Source organism: Neophocaena asiaeorientalis, unplaced genomic scaffold (assembly GCF_003031525.2).
Source record: "Neophocaena asiaeorientalis asiaeorientalis breed wild unplaced genomic scaffold, Neophocaena_asiaeorientalis_V1.1 scaffold138, whole genome shotgun sequence".
In the NCBI taxonomy this organism is placed as follows: Eukaryota; Metazoa; Chordata; class Mammalia; order Artiodactyla; family Phocoenidae; genus Neophocaena; species Neophocaena asiaeorientalis.
This window is the reverse complement of record NW_020172632.1, coordinates 5,139,725-5,162,635: the sequence shown is the minus strand read 5'-3', so window position 1 is coordinate 5,162,635 and position 22,911 is coordinate 5,139,725. Positions and strand designations below refer to the sequence as shown.

Sequence of the window (22,911 nt, the reverse complement as noted above, 5' to 3'; positions counted from 1 at the left end):
AGATGGTTGTGGAAGAGTATATGAAGTGAGAAAAGGGACCCGCCTAGAAGCCTAAGGAAGACCAACAGGGAAGGAGTGGGCAGAGGAGGAAGAGTCATGGACAGACATTGAGAAGGAAGGAGCACTCAGAGAGATGGGGGAAAACCAAGAGAAGACAGGGGCAGGAAAACTAAGAAGGGAAGAGAATGTGTCAGGGAGAAGAGTCATACAATCAGCAATGTCAGAAGCGGCTGACAGGTCAAGTAGGGTGAGGTCAGAGAGATGTCCATTGAGAACGTAGTTCTGAGTTGTTCATCACAAAAATTTCAGTGATAGCTGGATTTCACTGTGTGTGTGTGTGTGCACCCGCACACACGCGGAAACGACCACGTGCAGAGCCAGAGCTTGGAGGAGGGTGTGTTAGGACAGGCTGGAGGCCACCACAGGGTGCTATGTGGTCAACCCACAGAAAGCCTTCATTTACTCTTGCAGCTTTAGGGAAGGATCATTAAGGGAGGCTTTGAGCACAGTTCAACCCTTTCACTGTCCAGGAGGAAAATGGATGACAGCAGAGGGGGAACAATTTGCTCAGTCTGTGAGTCAAGGGCACAGCCAAGACTTGAATCTGAGTTTCCTTCTTCTAGAAGAGTGACTTTGGGAGAAGTAGACATGAAATTCTCATTGGCCGATAAGTTATCTGTCAGTGACTCTGCTCATCACCTCTTTTCTATATTTATATAAAAGTGAAATACGTATTTTTACACACAAAATTCAAACATTACAAAAATACTTAACAAAGAAAGTGAATGACTCCTGTTATCCCACCCCACGCCCTCACGGACAGCCACCATTAATAGTTTGGTCTACATCCCTCCCTCCCTCCTTCCCTCCCTCTCTCTCTCACACTTAACATTGTAAATTTTTAATAAAAATATTATTCTTGTTTGTACTGGATGTTTTCTTGTGTGTGCATGTGTTCATTACAATTTGCCATTTTTTCACTTTTGGACAACTTTCTATGGTAGCATAGAAATTAATTCATTCATTTGAACAACTATTATTTTAATATATTTTTTATTATTTCCCTGATCTTCCTGGACCAGGGCTTGAACCTGTGTCCCCTGCATTGGCAGGCGGATTCTTAATCACTGCCCCACCAGGGAAGCCCTGTATTAGTTATTATTATCATTTGGATTTGTACCATAATTTGTTACCAAACCATACTGATAGAAACAAGGATTGCATCGAATTTTCACCATTATGAACAATGTACATACATATTATTGTACACACATATTTGCACAGTTTGGGAGTCTTTTAAAAGGAGAAATGGTGGATCAAAGCATATAAACATATTGTTTTAAAAGATATTGACAAGTCATCCTCTAAAAAGCTGTGCCAGTTTGTTGTCCCACTGACAGCTTATGCGAATGCCCATTTCTGCACATCCTCACCAATGACAGGTATTATCATTTAACAAAATCTTCCCAACTTGAATGAGGCTGAACATCTTTTCATATCCTCATTATCCGTCTCCATTTTTCTGTGAATTATCTGTTCTTATCCTTTGCCTGTTTGTAATTGTAGTGTACTTTTGGTCAGTGAATTCTGATTGGGCAATAATGATAGGCTTGATAAAAAAAGTCTGGGAAGACTTGGTACCAAACTGCGAACAGTGTTTACCTCCAGGGAGTGACCATATAGGAAATGAGGGGGATAGTTTCATTTTTATTTTGTATCATCTTATTTTACAATGAATTTGTATTACTTTTGTAATTGAAAAAAATACGTAGGAAAACAATAACAACAACAAATGTTTGGCCTGGATTCTCATGGCTGGAAATTCATGTTGGGTTCAAGTTTTTATTGATCACAACTTATTTTTTCGTTCGTATGCAAAAAACATTTATTGAACGCCTCCTAGTTACCTGGCACTGCCCTAGGCACTTTCGTAGGCCTTTCATCCTCAATCTCGCAACAGCCCTGTGAGGTAGGAATTGGCCTCGTTTTAGAGAGTTCATAACAGGTAGGAGATTATTGCTTGTACCTCTATTTGCCACATGTTTTCAGGGGCTAGAGGTTCTTATTGGTTGTTGAGTCATTGGTCAAGAGCTGTCACTGGTCAGGGGTTCTTACAGGTTGCTCTAAGATTCAAATAATCAAACTACTAGAATTTTCCCCAGACAGGAGTGATGGGGTAGGTGGGATAAGAGTGGAGGAAGGAGAGTCAGTGGTCTCTCCCTCGTAGCACCATTTGAGTTTGCTTTGGTCACTCGTGAACAGTGAGGGGAGGGGACAGTGGGAGAGGAGGGAAAGTAGTTATAAGTCTTCTCGCTTCTTCAGGATGAGCTTCCTCACAAGCGCTGTAATCTGGGGCCTTAACTCCTCCACCGACATGGTTGGGTCCCAAGCCCCTATCACCTTTCCATCTGGGGCCACTAGGTACTTCCAGAAGTTCCAGGTGGGCTCCTTTCCAGAAGTCTCTAGAGCAAAGGAAGAAGGAGAGCAAAGTGTGCTTCCCTGTGTCCCCTCTCCTGGAATCCCACTATTGGTGTCCATCCCTCCCTTGAAGTAGTGGTTCTATTAGTTAGAATGAACTGGAGAGCTTTTAAAAATCCTGATGCCCAGTCCATACCCCCAGACCACTTAAGTAAGAATATCTGGGGGTGAGACTCAGGCATCAGTATTTTTCAAAAGCTTTCCAGGAGATTGCAATCTGGTGCCCAGGTTGAGAATTACTGCTTTATGATTCTGTGAAGTGCTGGGTAAGGCAACATCAGACCTTCCTTTATTAATGACCTCAAACTACTACACAGTCTATATCCTATTTTCTGATTAAATCTCAATGGTTTCCAAATGTTAGTCCATGGACTCTCTGCATCTGAATCATGGTGGTGGTGGTGGTGGAGGAGGGGGGTTAATATAAACAGATTCTTGGGCTCTGCTTCAGTAGATCTCAGGCTAATACATTTTTAAGAGGTCCCCAGGTGCTTCCAAAGCACAGCCAGGTTTGATCTATAACTACGGGAACTGAGAAGGAACTAATAAAAACACACAGGGGAAAAAAAACAAATATTAGGATTGACCCACAAAACAAAATTCAAATTGCCTCAGTAAGGGACCTTTTGTTTGCTATGGTAGTGAGGGATATGAAGGCAACCAGAAGCATGGAATAGGAGGTGGGAGAAGGCAAAAATGGAGTCCCCAAAGGAAGGGAGAGGCCTGAGAAAGGAAACAGTACTTAATGACAAGCTTGGCTAATGACCCCATTTTGTGGTTCTGAGGCTTCTGCAGAAGGAATCTATTTCTCAAATATTAAGATCTGTTTGGTTTTTTTTATGGCTGCACCACACAGCTTGCTTGGGATCTTAGTTCCCCAACCAGCAATTGAACCCAGGCCGGGTAGTGGAAGTGCCGAGTCCTAACTGCTGCACTGCCAGGGAATTCCCAAGATCTGGTATTTTAGCTCAGAAGGTTTCTCTCCTGTGGCCTACACACTTTGCCTCTGACTCAGGACAGGAGATATGGGCTGGCCTTCTCCAGGCATGTGGCATCCCCTGCCTGCAGCTAAGTCCATAAGCTCAACTAATTCACACTGACTAAAATCTGAGGGTCCAGTCTCCTTCTAGGAGCCACTGCAGATGGAAACAGGAGCCCAGAGAAGTCTGCAATAGTGACTCTGAGGGAGAACTGCAAGGCAGCAGGGACGGAGATATTCTTAAGCAGGAATACTCCTCAGCTCATCCTCAAAGATTAGTGCTAGAACAGACCATCAACCCGCCTGTGCGGGTCTAAGGGGCCCCAGGTCACCCAGCCAGCCAGTAGCTTCTGCTGCCCAGGGAGCCACAGCCTCAGCCAGCTGAGGGAAGGTGAGGGAAAGGTTCAGGACTCACGGATCAGGTACTTGAAGGCAGGGTGGGCACCAGTGCCGGTGACTGTGATCTTGCTAAACATGGGGAAAGAGACACTGTAGGTGCGGCGGGCAAAGTTCTCAATCTCCTTGTTGCTGTTGGGCTCCTGCTGGCCAAACTGGTTGCAGGGAAAGGCAAGCACGTTGAAGTGGTGAGGCCCCAGGTCCCGCTGTAGCTGTTGCAGGGCCCGGTAGTGCTGGTCTGTGAAGCCACACTCGCTAGCCACGTTCACCACCAGGGACACCTGGGTGGCAAAAGCAAAACCCAGACACATACACAAACCAGTGAAGAGGCACACACTTGTACATGGCCTGACATGCCCACGTATGTGACCCCCCTCAACAATTAATGCTCTCTCTCATAAACATGCAGGGTCTTACAGACGTGTGAAACACATACATAAACATTCATGAGAATAAGTACACAATACACATGAATGGGTATGCCTGTGCCCCTCGACACAAAGATACATTAGCACACATCACACATGCCCACAAACACACAGAACATCATCACAGAGAGAGGCACACATACTGGTGAACGCACATCAGGAGGTGATACAGGAGAGAGAAAATGCAGACCTGGGTTCAATTTCTGGCTCAGTCAACTAGCACTCATCATTCTACACTGTAGCTGCCTATACATGTGTTGGTCTTCCTTCTAGAATGTGAACCCACTGAGGGCAGGAGCTATGTTCACTTCATTACTGGGCCTGACACATGGGAAAGTCTCAGAAAGTATGTGCTGAATAAATAAGTAAGTGTGCACATATATATGATCACCTGAATGGGTACATAGACAGACATGGTTTTCTTGATAAAAGGATCCGAAGAACCTCAGGGCAATCCCTTTTTGCCCCTCTCCCTCCAGCAAACAAATACCACTTTCTTCTATCACTAGACTAACCCTTAAATTTATGATTGCCTTATAATATATTTATTTATTGCCGTTCGGTGATAAATATAAATCTGGCTGATGGAACTTGATTATATTACTGCAGTTACAATTTTGGCACAAATGCTATGTTTTTAGCTTCTAGTTATATATTATTAAAGGATTTAAATTCTCACCCTGTGTTTAGGTAGCCAAGCCCTATCTCTCTGGCCACTTCTTATTTTATTATAAATATATTTTTAATTTTATTTATTGATTGATTGATTTTTGGCCGCGTTGGGTCTTTGTTGCTGTGTGCGGGCTTTCTCTAGTTGCGGCAAGTGGGGGCTACTCTTTGCTGCGGTGCGTAGGCTTCTTATTGCTGTGGCTTCTCTTGATGCGGAGCACGGGCTCTAGGCGTGCAGGCTTCAGTAGTTGCAGCATGCAGGCTCAGCAGTTGTGGCTCACAGGCTCTAGAGCGCAGGCTCAGTATTTGTGGCTCACAGGTTTATTTACTCCGCGGCATGTGGGATCTTCCCGGACCAGGGATAGAATCTGTGTCCCCTGCATTGGCAGGCGGATTCTTGACCACTGCGCCACCAGGGAAGTCCTGGCCACTTTTTAGAAGAGGCAGGATTATACCAGCTGGCTCCATAAAGAGGGTCACCTTCGGCAGCCTGGGGCACTGGACATGCTCGGGCACAGACTGCTGAGGCTGGACAGAGTTTCTCGACCTCAGCACTACTGACACTTGGGGCTGGATAATCTTTGTTGTGAGGTAGCTGTCCTGTTCATTGTAGAATGTTTAGTAGCGTCCCTGGCCTCCACCCACTAGACGCCTAGTCTTAACAATCAAAAATGTCTACAGACGTTGCCGAATGTCCCCTGGGGAAAAAGATCACCACCAGCTGAGAACGACTGAGCTAGGCGATGAGAACCACTGTGCTGTATCTCCCTCACCCATTCCTTGGGGCCACAGGCTGTTAGAACAACCTCCCCCATTTTGTCAGCATATGCCATATTGCGCCTCTGGTGGTGAGAAACTGGGACTCTTAGCTCCCTTCACTAGTTAGAGGTCTTCCGCTTTCTTCTTTACTGGATCCTTGGGCATTGAGAGCATTAAAGGTTGTTTATTTCTAACCTACATCTTGTGTGTCTTCCCATACTTTTGGAAGGAGGGAAATCCTATTTCTATTTCCGTGCCTGAATCCAAAAAGCTTATCTTTAGAGTGACCAAGACACAGACAGATACACCTAAATACACACAGTAAATTTACATATATGTATACAAGCACAGATGCAGACTCAGATGAGTACACAGAAGCAAGCAAACAAATAAACCATTCACATACACACTACACTCAGGCCTATATGTACGTAACCTCACGGTGTAGCCAAGGGCATTCCTGAGTGTCACCCATTTATCTACACTCAACACTGGTCTAAATGACTGTGTTCCCTGTTAGCGTGAGGGCACAAACCATACGATTTTGCTCATGGCTATGTCTGCAGGGCTGGACCCAGTGGCAGGCATGTAGTGCCTATAAAGAAGCCAGTGTTTTTTGCTTCCAATTTTTAAAAAACCCATGGTAAAATACACATAATGAACCAGTAGCTATTTGCAGGTGAATGAATGACCATATCGCCCAAGTGGCAAACCAAGAAGCTTGGGTTAACACAGTTTCGTTTACAGGTTCCCTGGACTGACTGTTCCTGGTTTCCCTCTAAAGTTGGAAATAAGCTGGAAATTAAGACATGGGCTCTGGAACTGGACTGCCTGGGTTCAAATTCTAACTCTACCTCGTAGCAGGTGTGTGACTTCGTTTTTGTTTTTTCATTTTCTTTCTGATTGATTTCTAGGCCTTTTGCTCCAATGCTTTTTAGGATTTACCAGTGACCTAGAGGATGAAAACACTCAGAATTCTGGGACTACTTTCCAGGTAATTTTTCTCCAGGATTTCTGTTCCTCACATCCTGGATGCCTTATTACTTCTGAAAACAAATAGCCTTTGTCTGTTTTTGTCTTAGCATCTATTACTATTAGGAATTACATTGTTCATTTCTCCGTTCCTTGTTTATTGCCTTTCTCCTCTCCACCGCATATAAGCTCTGTTAAAGGGAAAACTTAGCTGTTTTGTTCACCGCTGTATCCCCAGGGCTGGCACAGTACTTAGTATACAGTAGGTGCTCAACAATAAATAATGAATTAATGAGTAGCAGAGCTGGTCAAGTGCTAAACCTGGGGCTCTCTGGTGAGCTGCACCAGAGGGAAGGGAAGGCCTGAATGGCAATGGGCCCTACTCTTACTGGCCCTTTGCCCTGAGTCCTGGATGAGGTTCCTGCTGGGGCCCCACAAACACAAGCACAGAGCACTCTACCAAGTGCTTCCACATTGTCACCTCATTTGAAACTCACAATACCTTGGGGCGGGGGGCAATCAGGACAAGGACTACTATCCCCAGTACTCCCAGGATAACTGAGAATTCCAAGGCTTAGAGAGTACTTTCTTCACTAAGGATGGCCTTGCTCCTGGGAGAAGAATGCTAACAGCCATTTGTGTGTGTGTGTGTGTGTGTGTGTGTGTGTGTGTGTGTGTGTGTGTGGTCCATCCAAATCTGGATGCTGGGCCTCCCTGTCCATTAGAAACCAACTCCCCACCCTTTCCACACCACAGCCTGAGGTCCACCTTGAGAAGTGAACTTGGAGGGCTCTTCATTACACACAGTGCGACATTTCGGTCTCTGAAGGTAGCGTTCAAGGCCCCTCTTGGTCCCTCCCTACCCTCTTCAGCCTCATCTTTCACCCTCATGCTTTATGCTCCTTCAAGCACAACTGCTTGAAGACCTCCCCACCAGCATCACCATTCTTGCTGTTTAGTTCTGAGTCTTGGCATTTGACAGTTCTCTTTGCCTGGAGTGCTCTTCTTGGTCTTACTAAAACTCACTCTTGTTTCAAAGACTCACCCAGGCACACTTCCTCTCTCAAGTCCTCTCTGAGCTGAGACTCCCTCTCGGTAAGGAGGTAGCAGTTATACTGGATGACACTTAAATCTCAGCCTGAGATCCCAGCTAAAAAGTTTGTCTAGAGTAGGCCACGGATGGATAAGCGGTTCTCCTCCAGGCTCCGTGCTTTCTAGCACTGTGCGACCTTCCCTCTCTGGGACTTAGTGTACTACTCTCTAAAGGATGATCTGTGTAAGGTCCCCGTGTGTCTGAAATGGTAACTCCCTCCGTACCGAGCTTTCATTTCCACAATGTTCTCACTGGACTGATTATCACCAACTCCCTCTGTTCCGAACGTGGAAACTGGGGATGGGAGAGACAAAGGCCCTAGGATGCTAGGGTTACTTTTTAGACCAGTGTGTGAGAGGCTGGGCCCCGCTGCCCAAAATCGCTGGGAGGGAAATCGGCGCCGGCAGCGAGAGTTTCGGGTTTCACCGCGCGCCGGGCCATGCCACGTAGTCGAGGGACAGACCCGGCGCAGGATCTGGGGGCGCCGCGCCCGGCGGGATGTCTGGGTGGGGGTGGGGAGCCAGGGCAGGGTGGCCGGGCGGCCAGAGCCCCTCGGAGCCACACCCGGCAGGGTCCCGGGCCGCCGGGCGCCCCCGTCAGGCCTCGGCTGGATGGCGCCGAGGCCCGGCGGGCGGACACTCACCGAGCCGCGGTACTTCTCCAAAGACACCAACTTGCCCCGGATGTTGACCGCCTTGAAGTCGTAGAAGTCCTGCTCCCGCTGCGCGCAGGCCGCAGCCGCCAGGAGCAGCCATGCTGCCGCCAGTCCCGCCACCATGACTCGCTCCCGAGCAGGCGGCGTGGCAAAGGCAAAGGCAAGGCTGGGGTCACGGGCGCGGGGGGCGGGAGGAGGCGGCCCCGGCTCCAAGCGGCCAGCCGGGCAGGACGCGCCCCCTTCTCCGCGGGCGGTGGACAGCCGGACTCTGGACCTCAGTCTCCCCATCTGTACTGCGGGAGCGTTGGACTCCGCGCCCCTTTCCGGACCCTAGAGCCGTGGTGTCAGGATTCTGCCCACTGAGACCGGAATTCGTTTCAATGAGGCTCCCTCTTGCTCCAGGATGCAGCGACTAGGTAGGGAAAGGGAGGTGGAAAACTGCATCTGGGAGCTTAGCTAGTTTTTAATTAGTGCAGTGCCCTTAGGCTGGTCGCTGCACCTCTCTGGGCCCCAGTTTCTCCATGTGTTGCCTTCCTGACGCACCTAGACAGTACAGAATGAGAGTAATAGAAAAATGGATGTGAAACTTTTTTGTCAGCTGAATGGTGCCTACGAACTTTAGGTGAATGAATGGACGTCCCCTGAAAGGGATGAGACAGAGGAGAAGAGAAGAGAGAGGGCCTATTTCAGGTTGGGTTCCTGGGAAGCAGATTCTGAGATGGAGATTTCAGTAAAGGGTGTTTATGAGGGAGTGCCCTTGGGATCCACACCTGTGGAAGGGAGGGGGAGGGAACAGGAGTGGGCAGAAGTCCAGAGGTCCACGCAGGCCCAAGGACAGTCATGGCTGACCCCACAGGGGCTCTGGAACTAGAATGGCCCATCAGAGTTGTCCCCAGATGAGCTAAGATGACCAGACCGGGCCTCTAATATCCCTGCCTTCATCTTTCATGGGATGTGGGGCCATCTGGGAAGGGCTATGACAGGAGCCAAGGGGGCCCTGTCCCTGGGGGGCTGACAGTTAAAGGCTCTTCACTGACAGCATTCCCAATAGCTGGTGTTACAAGTCTTCACTGATGGGGGATCTGGGCAGCACTTCACAGTGTTTCCCAAACTTGGAAAACCCTTATGGAGCCCCACTAAGTGCCAAGCACGGTGCTGGGTGCTGACGCTGTACTAGTTCTCCAGGAGATCACAGGCTGGCTTGAGAAAACTGGAGCTTTCATGTAATGCGGTACAGGCTAAGCACTTACACAGTCATTCAACAAACACTTCTTTTTTTTTTTTTCTGTATGCGGGCCTCTCACTATTGTGGCCTCTCCCGTTGCGGAGCACAGGCTCTGGACGCGCAGGCTCAGCGGTCATGGCTCCCGGGCCTAGCCACTCCATGGCATGTGGGATCTTCCCAGACCGGGGCACGAACCCATGTCCCCTGCATCGGCAGGTGGACTGTCAACCACTGCGCCACCAGGGAAGCCCAACAAACACTTCTTGAGCACCCATTCTACACCAGCTTCTGTTCTAGGTGCCCCTCATACAGTGATGAACAAGACAGCATGGGGGAGACAGTTATCAAATCATTCATAAATAGCTCTAAAATTACTATTGTGGTAAGCGCCACCTAAACTAGCCTGGGGAGGGGGCACAAAGAGGGCTTTCCAGAGGAAAGAAATTTTTGTTTTTGTTTTTTTCTGTCCATATGTGCGTGGGTTTATCTCTGGGCTTTCTATCCAGTTCCATTGATCTATCTTTCTGTTTTTGTGCCAGTACCATACTGTCTTGACTACTGTAGCTTTGTAGTATAGTCTGAAGTCAGGGCTCTAAAGAATGAGTCGAAATTAGCCAGGGTAAACCAAGTGCAAAGGTCCTGGGAGAAAAACATGGTGCATTGAGAAACAAAGGCTAGTTTGGCTGGAGCAGAGAGAGCAAAGGGTGAGAAGAGAAAGGTGGAGAGGCAGCGCAGGGGTGAGGTCACACAGACCTGGCAGGCCACAGTGAAGATTATGGTCTTTAAGCCAAGAAATGAAACTTCTTTCCTTTTTTAAGCAGGGGAGAGGCAGTGAGTCCTATGTTGTAGAAAGATTCCTCTGGATAGTAAAGGGGCAAGAGCAGATGTGCTCCACATGCTGGGATAGAGGAAGCTCTGGGGTTTTGTGGCCATTGCTAAACTAGCCATCAGGAAAAGCCTCCTGGGGGTAGTCACACCAGAATCATGTCTTAAAAGAGAAATGGGAATTCTCCAGTTTGGGAAGGGGGAGGGGAAAGATGTCAGCTGAGGGAACAGTGTCTGTGAAGACACAAAGCCCAAGAGAAGTGCTTGGCTGTTGGCTGAGAAGGGGTTTGGGGTAGATGAGGCTGGAGGAGTCATCAGGGGCCAGATGGAGAAGGGTCTTGAGAGCCAAGCCAAGGAGCTTGGACTTCACTCTCTAGACCAGCGGTCCTCAACCTTTTTGGCACCAGGGACTGGTTTCGTGGAAGACAGTTTTTCCACGGACTGGGGTGGAGCGCGGGATGGTTTTGGGATGATTCAAGCGCATTACAGTTATTGTGTGCTTTATTTCTACTATTATTACATTGTAATATATAATGAAATAATTACACAACTCACCATAATGCAGAATCAGTGGGAGCCCTGAGCTTGTTTACACTTGCCACTCAGTGATAGGGTTTTGATATGAGTCTGCAAGCAATTGATATATTATAGTCTCTGTGCAGTCAAACCCCTCTGCTAATGATAATCTGTATTTGCAGCCACTCCCCAGTGCTAGCATCACTGCCTCAGCTCCACCTCAGATCATCAGGCATTAGATTCTCATAAGGAGCGGGCAACCTAGATCCCTCGCATGCGCAGTTCACAATAGGGTTCGAGCTCCTATGAGAATCTAATGCCTCCGCTGATCTGATAGGAGTCGGAGCAGGGGCGGTAATGCGAGGGATGGAGAGTGGCTGTAAATACAGATGAAGCTTCACTCACTCGCCGGCCTCTCGCTCACCTCCTGCTGTGCGGCCCGGTTCCTGACAGGCCACAGACTGGTACCGGTCCGTGGCCCGGGCCTTGGGGACCCCTGCTCTAGACTGTGGCAAGCAAAGATTTTGAAGCTGGGCACAAGATTATACAGTTAATAGGACTCAAACCCGGGACTTCAGATTCAGAACATGAGATGTTTCTGTACTACCAAGCAACCTCTCTCTTCAGAAGCAGATAACATCATACGGAGAGGTGGAGAATAGGAAAAAGGGTACCCTAGGCAAGGGCCAAGGCAGAAATAAAGTACTTCTGCCCTTCATACTCCTTCCTCACACCCTTCCTGTGGGAGTCTTGAGCCTCTGATGGGTCCTGTGGAATTAAATGGTCCGCTCTTCCCTGCTTTGCCCTTGTGAATCTTTTGGTCTCTTTTCCTTGGGTGTCCCAGTAACCAGGAGTTCTCAAATTCTGCGCCACACAACTTGGAGTTCTGCAAGCTTGGCCAGGCTATTTCCTGTTAAAGTCCAGATAGGTAGGCATTTCTAGTAAGCAAAAGGGGAAAAAAAATTATAATGAAATGTCTCTCACTTGTAAATTTCTCTCTGGGCTTTTCCCTCCTCCCCAGTCATGCTTCAGAACCTAGCTCAGATATCATCCCCCTCTGCTACTACAAGTAATCATTCTCTCCTCTCTGTTGCCTTCGTACTTAGGACATTTTCCTGTTAGAGAGATGATGATAATATTGTATAGTTGTCTGTTTCCATGGCCTACCTTCCCCATCAGACTGTGAGCTCCTTGGGGGCAGGCAGGATTGTACCTGAATCGTCTTTGTGCTCCCAGGCACGTGCTAGCTACTCAGTAAATACTCATTTTTCTTAAATCCTCTGGTGACTTTTACTACTTGGCTATGTTGGAATCTAATATGAAATGTTGATTTTAGCCAACAGTGTATATTTTACCATTTAATTTTCAGTCCACTATGAATTTTTGGTGTTCCCGAAAGAGCACAGCTATTTCTAGGTGGTCCATCTATACAAACAGGAGACCTACAGGCACAGACAAATGCACACACAGTCTCAGCTGAGCACCCGGAGGAGTAGAGGACTCAGTTGTGGATTCCCCCATACTCCTCTTTCCCATAATAAGCTCAAAGAAGCTTTTTATGGGTATTTAGAATACCTATTAATGTTTTGTTTGTTCAACAAATTGTTGAGCACCTACTATATACAAGACACTGATTTAAGGGCCAGGAATATAGTAGTTAATAAAACAGACAAAAAATTCTTGAACTTACATTCTAGTGGGGACAGGAAAGGATAATAACTAAAATTTATAATATGGAACATATAGTACATTAGATGGTGATAAGCAAGAGAGAGGGAGAGAGAATGTGGCAGTAGGGTGGGAAGGGATTGCAACTTTAATTCAAGCATCAGGGATCCTCACTGGGAAAGTGGCATTTGAGCAAAGATCAAAGGAAGAGAGAAAACAATGGGGAAAACTGGAAGAAAAGTAACATTACACATAGAGGAAACAAGTAAAAGGCCCTGAGGCAGGAAGTGATGTGTTTGGAGAACAGCAAGAAGGCTAGTGTAGCTGCAGTGGAGTGAGGGAGGGGAACTGTAGCAGGAGATGGGGTTAGAGAGGTAATGGGATGGGAGTGGGGGCAGAGACTTGTAAGGCATTTTAAAGATATAGGCTTGGAATCTGATTGAGGTGGGAAGCCATTGAAGAGTTTTAAGCAGGGGAATGACATTTCTATTTTAACAGAATCACTCTGACTGCAGTATTGAAATGAGACCAGTCAGAAGGCGATTGCAATCATCCACGTGGGGGAGCATGGAGGCTTAGATCAAAGTGATGGCAGTGGAAGTGGTGGGATGTAGTCAGATTCTGAATGTATTGTGAAAGTAGAGGCAAAAGGATTTTCTGATAGGTTGGATGTAGGGTCTGAGAGAAACAGAAGACTCATGGATGATTTCAAAGTTTTTGGTCAGAGCGACTGGAAGGATGAAGTTGCCATTAATCGAGATGAAGACACCGTCTTCATTCAGCAGGGACAACTGGTTTGCAATGGGACACCAAGGGTTCAGTTTTGGACCTGTTAAGTTTGAGTTGCCTATTAGCAGTGCTTTGCTGGTAAATGTTTAACGACCGGCTCCCTAGGGGAAAAAAGGTGTATGTGTGTGTGTGCGCGTGCATGCGTGCGTGTGTGTACCCATAGAAGTTTATTACAAAGTTTACTCATATAAATGATGCATAGCAAGTAATTCACAAATGATAATAAAATATACAATACTCCTTATTGTGAATTCCACATGGCCAATTTATTCTCACAGAATGCTTGAATCGATTTTTGGCAAACTTGTATCGGTAGCCAGCTAATGGCTGCAGCTGCCGCACAAGGGTAGTTCTAGGATGAATGTTTGTTGATATTTTCATTTGCATTAATCGTAAGATGAAAGTGAAACGATAAAGACATGTTGGAACTTCACTAGTCAATGACACAAGTGTCTTCTTTGCTGAATTGGATAGTAGTTTTCCAATACTAGAAGAATATTTCCTCAAGTTTTTAATGTTACTCACAGTGTAGTAGGCAGTCAACAAAACAATAAATCAAGCTCTCACTGGTAGCATTTGCCAATTTCGGTGGTATAATACTCTCACCATGGTTGATTTTGAGCTGCCAACATGATGTCACTGAACACGGAGTTAGGAAGGGATGCAAGAGTAGCACACCGTAGTATAGTATTTCCATAATACAGACAGAATAGATGTCAATGACCCCAAGAGTATAAAAATAATAAAATATAGTAAAATAATTAGGAAGTGATGTTTTTAATATTACTTTTGCTTTTAATATAATTTATCTTATCTTTAAAGTTTACATAATTTAATTTGCAGTAGTGGCTGTGTTTAATACTCTGGTTCCTCTTCAGATCGTATGAGCCTTTTGCCCTTTTCAGTAATAGCTGTGTTTAACAAGAGGCTGAAAAAATTCCTGAAAATGTAACAATTGACTGTAGGAGTCAGCTCCAGACACCACTCTTATCTCTAGTTAGGTTGGATATACGAGTCTGGATTTGGAGGAGAGATCTAGGTCAAAGATAGAAATTTGGGAGTGGACAGCACTGAGTATTTAAAACCATGACACTGGATGATGGTGGAGAGTTAGTATAGAGACAGTCCTTGGGACTCCAGCGTTCAGCTTCAGGGAGATGAAGACATCAGGAAAATGAGAGGGAACCAGCAGAGGAGACTGAACAAGAGTAGCCAGAGGAAGAACAAGAACCAAAAGAGTGCAATGTCATATGGAGGCCAAGTGACAAATTTGTCCCAAGGAGGAGAGAGCGATAAATTGGTTAAATGCTGCTGATAAATCTATTAAGAATAGGACTGAGAACAGAGCATTGGATTTAGCAATTTGTCCTCCACCAATAAAGGGAATTAAACAAACAAAAATACAGTATTTTCATGCCTCTTTGCCACGTTACTCACGCTTCTCCCTCTGCCTGGGTTTTTGGTTTTTTTTTTTTTTCCTTCCTTATCCTTATAGCAAGCTCCCTTACTGCTTCCAGGCTTTATCAGTCAGTGTCAGAAGGAAACAGATGACACACTGAGATTGGGATAATTAGACAAAGGTTTATTCACAAGGGGACTAATTTCAAACTTGTGGGTGGGGTGTAGAGGAAGACAAGGGATAGTTCAGGAACCTATCTGGGCTGTTAACACCCCTTGACCTGAATGGGTGGGGAAGTGGGGAGAAATTACAGAATCTGGAAAGAGTCCTGTTCATCAAGCCATCTTGAAAGGGGCAATTACCTTCAGAGGAGGTTCACAGCCAGCCCAAGGCAAACTTACAGGGAGGTAGCCAGGGAATTACTACCTGGCCCTCCCTCCCCTCCCTCTCACCAATCTCCTGCAAGGGTGTGGGCCCATACCTAAGTGGAAGCCAGGGATCAAAGGAGCCCATTGAGTTACTCTGTACACCTTCAGTGTACTGGGCAGACAGTGAGTGGACAGTGGATCTAAAGGACCAAACAGAAGGTATTCAGCACACAAACTCAGCTCAAAAAACAACTTCTCTTTGAGGCTTTTCTCAATACCTTTAGATAGTTAGATGCCCCTATATTATGCTCCCCTTTAACGTAGCACTTATGCTGTATTGCAGTGATCCTCAGTCCCAAGTGCACCTTAGAGTCACCTGGGGAGCTTTTAAAAAATACTAATATCCAGGCCCCATCCCAGACCAATTGAATCAGAAAGTCGGGGAATAGAGCCTCAACATTAACTAGTGCTTTTAAAAAAAAATAAATCCTCCGGGTGATTCTAAGATGCAGCCAGAATTGAGAACCACTGCTGTGCTTTCATTGCCTATCTGCCTGTGTTTCCTTAAGGAGTCTGTGAGTGCTTTGAGGGCAGGACTGTGTCTGATTCAAACCTGTGTCTTTAACATGCAGCACAGAACCTGATACAGGGCATTAAAGAGTATGATGACTTCACATTTTGTGTAATTTTATTAGGATTGTGGTATATAGTCGCCTAGGGCCTTGTTTTTCAAACTGTGTGTTGCAATCCATTAGTACGTCATAGAATCAATTTAGTGGCTTGGAGAAGCATTGAAAAAAAAAAAGAACTGAATAGAAAATACTGAGTGAGTCCTGTATAGTAAGGATTAGTATAATATTGTGAAACAGCTATGTGTGATCTAAACTATAATGTAAGCAATGTTTCTACTATGGGTTGCATTCAAAATGCTTGAAATCCACTGACCTAGGACAAGTAATATAACTCCCTTTGCTTCTGTTTTGTTATCTTTAAAATGGGACTAATAATAGTACCTCCTACCTCATGGGATTGTAATGAAGATGAAATAAGCTAACATATATAAAGTGCTTGGTGTCTAGCACAGAGTAAATAATCAACAGCAGCTGTTTTATTGTTCAACAAAAACATTTTAAAAAAGCAGAATATAAAATTTTGTTTATCCTGTGATTACTGCTGTATAATATTAGGCATACAGATAGATAAGGGCTTTTTGTCTTACTATTTCAGATCAGTTATTATTGGTAAATGCTATGGCAATAAATAACCTTTTACAAATAGGAAGCTGTGTACTCAAGCTCTTTCCTTTTCTTGAGGCCAGGAACATTGTGGGGCCTGACTGGGGTGGTGGAGGTACTGCCTTAGATTCTATCTGAGGCTCTGTCCTATTAATATCTCCACCACAAATGACCAGTGCCCACAGGCTATCTCTGCACCTGCTCTTGGAAAATTAACACAGCTCTGTTTAGAGGCCCTGGGGGGAGGGACTCAGCAGGTCTTACTTATTTTAAGTACCCAAAGCACTTAGCAGCATGCCTGGCACTCAATAAATTTGGGCTAAATTGAATTGGACTATTGATAACTGTTGTGTGACCTTGATCATGTCACTCCCACTCTTTGGCCTGGAGCTTCCTGTGTGTAAAGTAAAGGAGATTGCATGGAAGGTTAGAGGTAGAAGGCACCTCTGATTTTATAAGTGGGGAAGCTAAGACTCAACTAAGAAAAGGGACTTGCCCAAGTTCACACCACAAGTTAGTAGAGAGGCAGGGGCTATAGCTGAAGTCTCTCCACTCCATAGTAAGGCACTTTCTACGACATTGTATTGTCAATCCAATTCTTTAATCCTAGGAAACAGAGACAACAAACTAAAGGTACACATAGTAGCAGGGATAGATCTTAAAAAATATGTACCCAAGTGTACAAAGTAAGTTACAGAATGAGAACCATAATCCGTCACCATTTACATAAATGTAAACTGTGTGTACACAATATGAAAGCACACATTTACAAGAACAATATAAAGTTACACAATAAATACATTAAAGAGTTATCTGTAGGGGTTGGGAGAGGAAAGAGGGTAGAAGGGAATAAATAAGTAGATAAGACGAAAGACCAGAGAAGACAACTGAATAATATGTTTAACTCTCTGCACTTGAAGTCAAAAAATAAAATAAAATAAAATAACCTCTGCTTTCTCATGGATTTTATTTCTAGCAGTATGTGTAAAATACAAAGCACATAGGCTCCGTCATTGATTTCTAAAAATCTCCCTCCTCTCCTTGGCCTCTACCCTCCTTTAGGCCTCAGCTTCTCTCACTGGGACTCCTGGAGCAGCTTTCCCCTTGATCTCCCGACCTCCACCCTTGCTCCATCCAATCCAATGCAGTTTTCCATAAAGGAACCAGAATAATCTTTGTCACACAAAAATCTGATCCTGGTTCTCCATTGTTTAAATACTGTCAGTGGCTTTGTGACACAATGACCTAGGCAGCGTGGAGCAGTGATCGAGCATGCTGGAGTTGTCCGAGTGGGTGTGTAGCCCAGTTCTGCCATGTTCTGTGGGATTTTAAGCAAGTTTATCAACCCTACTGTGCCTCAACTTCCTCATCTATAGAATAGGAATAATAGGCCCCTACTCATTTTGTGGTTGGAAGATTAAATAAATGTAAATATGTAAAGTATTTCAAACAATGCCTGTTATACCACAAACATTTAGATATCATGATTCATTCCCAGGCTCTTGACAGTTTGGGTCTCATGTAACCCTTCAGTCTCATGTCCTGCCTCTTCCTTCTTGTTTCTGATGCCTGTAAGGCCTTGCCTCCTCTCCCTTGCCTGGTGGACTCCCACTTGATTAGAATTCCCTTTCTCCGGGAAGTCATGCTTCAGTCCCCTTGCCTCAGATGGGGTGCAGTTGATGGGGAGTCCTTTCTCTGTGCTCCTCAGACCCCTGTGTATTTACCCCTGTCGTGTTGTAAATTTCTCTTCAAGTGTCTGTTTGCCAAACACATAGAGCCTGGCACGTGGTAGGTATTCAGTAAACATTTCTTTTTATAAACTTTTTATTGATGAATAATATATGTACAGCAAAATTAATATATCTTAAGCATACAGCCTTAATAAAATTTTGAAAACTGCACACACCATATAACCTGCACCCAGATCTATAAACAGAACATTTCCAGGCCTCTGGAAGCCCTCCTCATGCCGCCTTCTAGTCACTACCTCCCAAGTCCCCAGTCCTGACCTTTGCCGCTTAGATTACTTCTGCCTGTTTTTGTACTTTATCTAAGTGTAATCATATAGAATGTACTCTTTTCTATCTAGGTTCTCTCACTCATCATATGTTTCACTCGCTCTTCAATATTTCGTATTTTTGTGTATAGTTGTAGATTGTTCATTCTCCTACTGTGTGTATACTATTAAGTTGTATGAATACGCTATAACTTTATCCATTCTACTGTTGGTGGGCACTCAATAACTATTTCTTGAATAAATGAAGAAATCTGTCCATTCTACTACATTTTGAATTTCTTGAGGAAAGAGACTGGATTTTATTAATCTTTAAGTCCCCAGGACCTAGCACAGGGCCTGGCACTTGGTGGGAGCCCAATGAGTATTTGAGGAATGAACTGATGCATAATTCCCCTGAGACTTTGTAATTAAACCGGTCACTTCCCCATCCTTGGTGGGGCCCCAGCTTCAGAGCCCTGGGTGATGCAGGTGAGTTGCTAGGCAACAGCATGAGGTTGGCTCCGGGGTCACAGTGGAGAGTATGCTGCGGAGGAGGCTGAGGCCGAGGTAATTGGAAACATTTCTATTCAGCAGCCTCTGAACTGCCTCTGGTTTCTCCCCTCCAGCCCATCCCCCACACAGCTGCAGGAGGGATCTTTCTAAAACAGGCATAGGACACAGCATGCTCTATTCCAAAACCTTTGGGCTCTCAGTTGAGGGAACTAAGGTTCTGAGATTTGAAATAACTTGCCCAACGTCCACGGAACAAGTCAAGTGCAGAGCTAAACCCAGGTTTGATTTTAAAACCCAAGCCCTGGTGGCGCAGTGGTTAAGAATCTGCCTACAAGTGCAGGGGACATGGGTTTGAGCCCTGGCCCAGGAAGATCCCACATGCCGCGGAGCAACTAAGCCCGTGCGCCACAGCTACTGAGCCTGTACTCTAAAGCCTGCAAACCACAACTACTGAGCCCGTGTGCCACAACTACTGAAGCCCGCGCACCTAGAGCCCCTGCTCTGCAACAAGAGTAGCCACCACAATGAGAAGCCCACTCGCCACAACTAGAGAAAGCCCGCGCGCAGCAACGAAGACCCAATGCAGCCAAAAATAAATAAATAAATTAAAAAAAAAAAAAGAGCTTTAAAACCCAAGCCCTTTCCAGTATTTTGATTTTGAACAAGTTGGATCTGGGGTGCCCACAGTTCATTAGGTGGAGTGATTCAGGAGTTCGTGGGTCACATTGATGCCCACCCCATCAAAGCCTTCAATGGGGTAGGTACTTCAGCAAGAAGTAAGAACGAGAAGGCTGGGAGACCAGTTCTGTGTGGGAGAAGCATGACCTTGATGTTTCCCTCCAACTTGGTATCTGGGGTTCCAATTGTTGGGCTTTGATCCAGAGAACAGCAGCATCAGGGCACCAGAGCCTCTCTGCCTAACCTCACTGACCCCAGAAAGGCATAACATAGTGGTAAGCACTTGACCCAGACTGGAAGGACTGAGTAGGGCTGCCAGGAAAGGATTCTAGGAAAAAGGGATTAATTTTGAACAATGAGTAAGAGATCAGGTAGATACAAGGGGAATGTGATGAAGGCAGTTCAAATGGCTAGATGTGGGCTTCCCTGGTGGCGCAGTGGTTGAGAGTCCACCTGCCTATGCAGGGGACGCGGGTTCGTGCCTTGGTCCGGGAAGATCCCACATGCCACGGAGCGGCTAGGCCAGTGAGCCATGGCCGCTGAGCCTGCGCGTCCGGAGCCTGTGCTCCGCAACGGGAGAGACCACAACAGTGAAAGGCCCGCGTAACGCAAAAAAAAAAAGGTCTAGACGTATGAGTTTAGGAGAGATTTAATAATCTGGTTGAAGCTACTTTCATAGGTGAAGTTAAAGTTCTTTCAAGCATTCATTCATTCATCCATTCCACAAATGTTTCTTGGTTGAGCCATGTACCCTATGCTTTAGTCATACTGAACTCACTGCTCCTAACACAATAAACAAAAGCTCTATGTCTCTCCAACGTTTGCGTATGTACACAGTTCTATGGGAAACCATGGCAGTAAGTCAGTCTAGATGTGGGATGGAGAAAGGGCATGTGAAGGAAGGCTTCCAGGAGGAAGTGTCATCCAAACTGTTACCAGAAAGATGTGTATTGTTAACCAGGTCAGGAAGGGGAAACAGGGAACTGGTTTAGGTAGAGGAACAACATGTGTAAAGGTTCAAAGGCAAGACAGCATGGACAATTGGAAGAAGCTTCTCACGGCAAATTCTTGCACATTCTTCAAGTTTCCACTCAAACATGTCCCTTCTCCTTGTGGAGCTGTTTCCAGTTATTCCAAGGAGATTTGCATCCTCTCCTGTTCCCTGAAGACTTACAATGTCTCTTCTTAGCAGATTCATTACATTATATTGTCATTTATCTGGATTGTAATATTTTGTGCTTGTCTTTTCTCCTAAAGACCATACATTCCCTGAAGGCAGGGAACTATGTTTGATTCTGCTTTGTGACAGCAACTAGTAAACAGTGGTACTATCCCTTTATATCCCCAAATGAAAGGGGATTTTTTCCCACTCATCACTGGGAGAAGACTGGAGTGCTATCCCTCCTACTCAGGGACCCCAGATTCCAATTTACAACCTACTGACTCAGTGTTACATGCTCAGTTTCCCTTAGACCTTCCCATTTTCCCCATCCTTTTGCTCACTGCCTTGTACCATCTGTACCTGTCCATTTCCTCCTCAGACTGGAAGTCCTTGGAGAGCAAGGATCAGGGTGGATTAATACCTTGGCTCCTCAGTGCCTGGTGCAATGCCTGGCACACAGGGAGTGCTTCTCATTAATCACATGTGAAGGAGAAATATAAAGAACAATGAGTTGAATAATACATTCAGGGTGATTACAGACTCTAATCTAACTCAAAGACATCCCATTAAAAAAATTCTTCTTTCCTGGTAGCAATTTTCTATTTGGGACCAGTGACTTGGTTTATTGAGAGACCTTAAAGTGCTGTCGATGTGAGCCAAAGAAGGTTCAGAAAGCCTTTTCTTGGCAGGGACTCAGTCCTTTCTATTATGTCAGTTTCTTTAAACAAAAAAGGATTTAAAAAACCTTTTTTAATGGATTCTCTTCTAAACACTCAAAGAAAGAAGGTCTGTCCTGTGGCTGGACTGTGATTGACTCTAAAGAATAAAGTGGAGGTCTCTTAATTGTAAGAATGCGAAATGTCTGAACCTCCCCTACTACGTATTGAGTATAATTGGCAATAATTTCCCCTTCCCCCACTCCCTGATTGAGAGACAGCTCACTTCGCATTAGAAGAAAACCAGACCACTAACCTGGGAACCTGAGTCTTGGAAAGAGTTTATTTTACCAGAGCATGCTTCCAGAGGGAGCGGAAAGCAGGAAGCCTGCATTTTCTCTCTGCTTCAGTCCACCTGGTACCTGGACTTATCACCACGCTTATGATTGGCCTCAGCTTTCCCTCCTCCCTCTTGGGACACTTTGCAGCCTTCGAAATATTTGGGCAGATGTTTCCTGTGGAAAATATTCCACAGGGCTGCCCTCTGTTATATGAGTTTCTGGTAGAAGTATCAAAGGTCTGAAGCTGGGCCGCATATCGAGATCCTAGGAGGTATATTGTGCTTGTAAGTGATCTGTTATAATATTAGAAAATTCCTTCTTAGAAATTTCTTCACGTTACCAACAATTTAAAATCCCTTCTTCAGCAGGCAAATTTTGAAATATGTCAGACTCCTGGCCCTACCACTTATTGACTGTATAGTTTTAGACAAGTTGCCTAATCATCTCTGAAACTTAATACCTTTTGCGGAAATAAATTTTTTTTTTGAAATAACAGTTTCCACCTCCAAGGATTGTTATGAGGTAGAGAGAATAGGCATGTGAAAGAACCTGGCACATAGTAATCACTAATAAATTATAACCATTATTAGTGTTATACCTTGGAACCAGAGGCTCAGTTGGTTTCCATATAAACACTTCCACTGGAGTTAGGGAATTCCTCTAGGCTTCCCTTCCTACTCGCTGCTTTGCACCACCTAGTCCACTCTTTCCTGGGGTCCTGCTTGGCTTCACATCTTGACTCTTCCTTCTCATCTTGCTCTGTTTGCATATAGTAATTTTGTTCCAATGCCTGGTTTGTAACTGACCAGAAAATATTTGATCAATCACTAAATGTAATCAGGGTTTGTATTAGTTTGCTAGGGCTGTCATAACAAAACACCAAAGACTGGGTGGCTTCAAGAATAGAAATTTGGGCTTTCCTGGTGGCGCAGTGGTTGGGAGTCCGCCTGCTGATGCATGGGACGCGAATTCGTGCCCTGGTCCGGCAGGATCCTACATGCCGCGGAGCGGCTGGGCCCGTGGGCCATGGCCGCTGGGCCTGCGTGTCCAGAGCCTGTGCTCTGCAGCGGGAGAGGCCACAGCGGTGAAAGGCCTGCATACCGCAAAAAAA

At 45.5% G+C, this 22,911-nt stretch overlaps 1 protein-coding gene across 1 annotated transcript; it reads right to left on the bottom strand.

Moving 5' to 3' along the window:
- Positions 1-1,704: 1,704 nt before the first annotated feature.
- On the bottom strand, positions 1,705-8,717 carry GPX7 (glutathione peroxidase 7). Its single transcript, XM_024739292.1, has 3 exons — positions 8,418-8,717; positions 3,873-4,134; positions 1,705-2,462 (listed from the first exon to the last, which is right to left on the bottom strand). Exons 1-3 carry the CDS (start codon positions 8,715-8,717, stop codon positions 2,299-2,301), a joined length of 726 nt encoding a protein of 241 aa, XP_024595060.1. The 3' UTR covers positions 1,705-2,298.
- Between the last annotated feature and the right edge of the window lie 14,194 nt (positions 8,718-22,911).

What these genes read in the sequence shown, in the direction of transcription:
- GPX7 (XM_024739292.1), bottom strand. Translation starts at nt 8,717, where the DNA reads ATGGGGAGACTGAGGTCCAGAGTCCGGCTGTCCACCGCCCGCGGAGAA. An exon ending in TGGAGAAGTACCGCGGCTCG is followed by an intron (nt 4,135 to 8,417) that starts GTGAGTGTCCGC and finishes TTTGCCACCCAG; the next exon opens with GTGTCCCTGGTGGTGAACGT. An exon ending in TGCCTTCAAGTACCTGATCC is followed by an intron (nt 2,463 to 3,872) that starts GTGAGTCCTGAA and finishes CCTTTGCTCTAG; the next exon opens with AGACTTCTGGAAAGGAGCCC.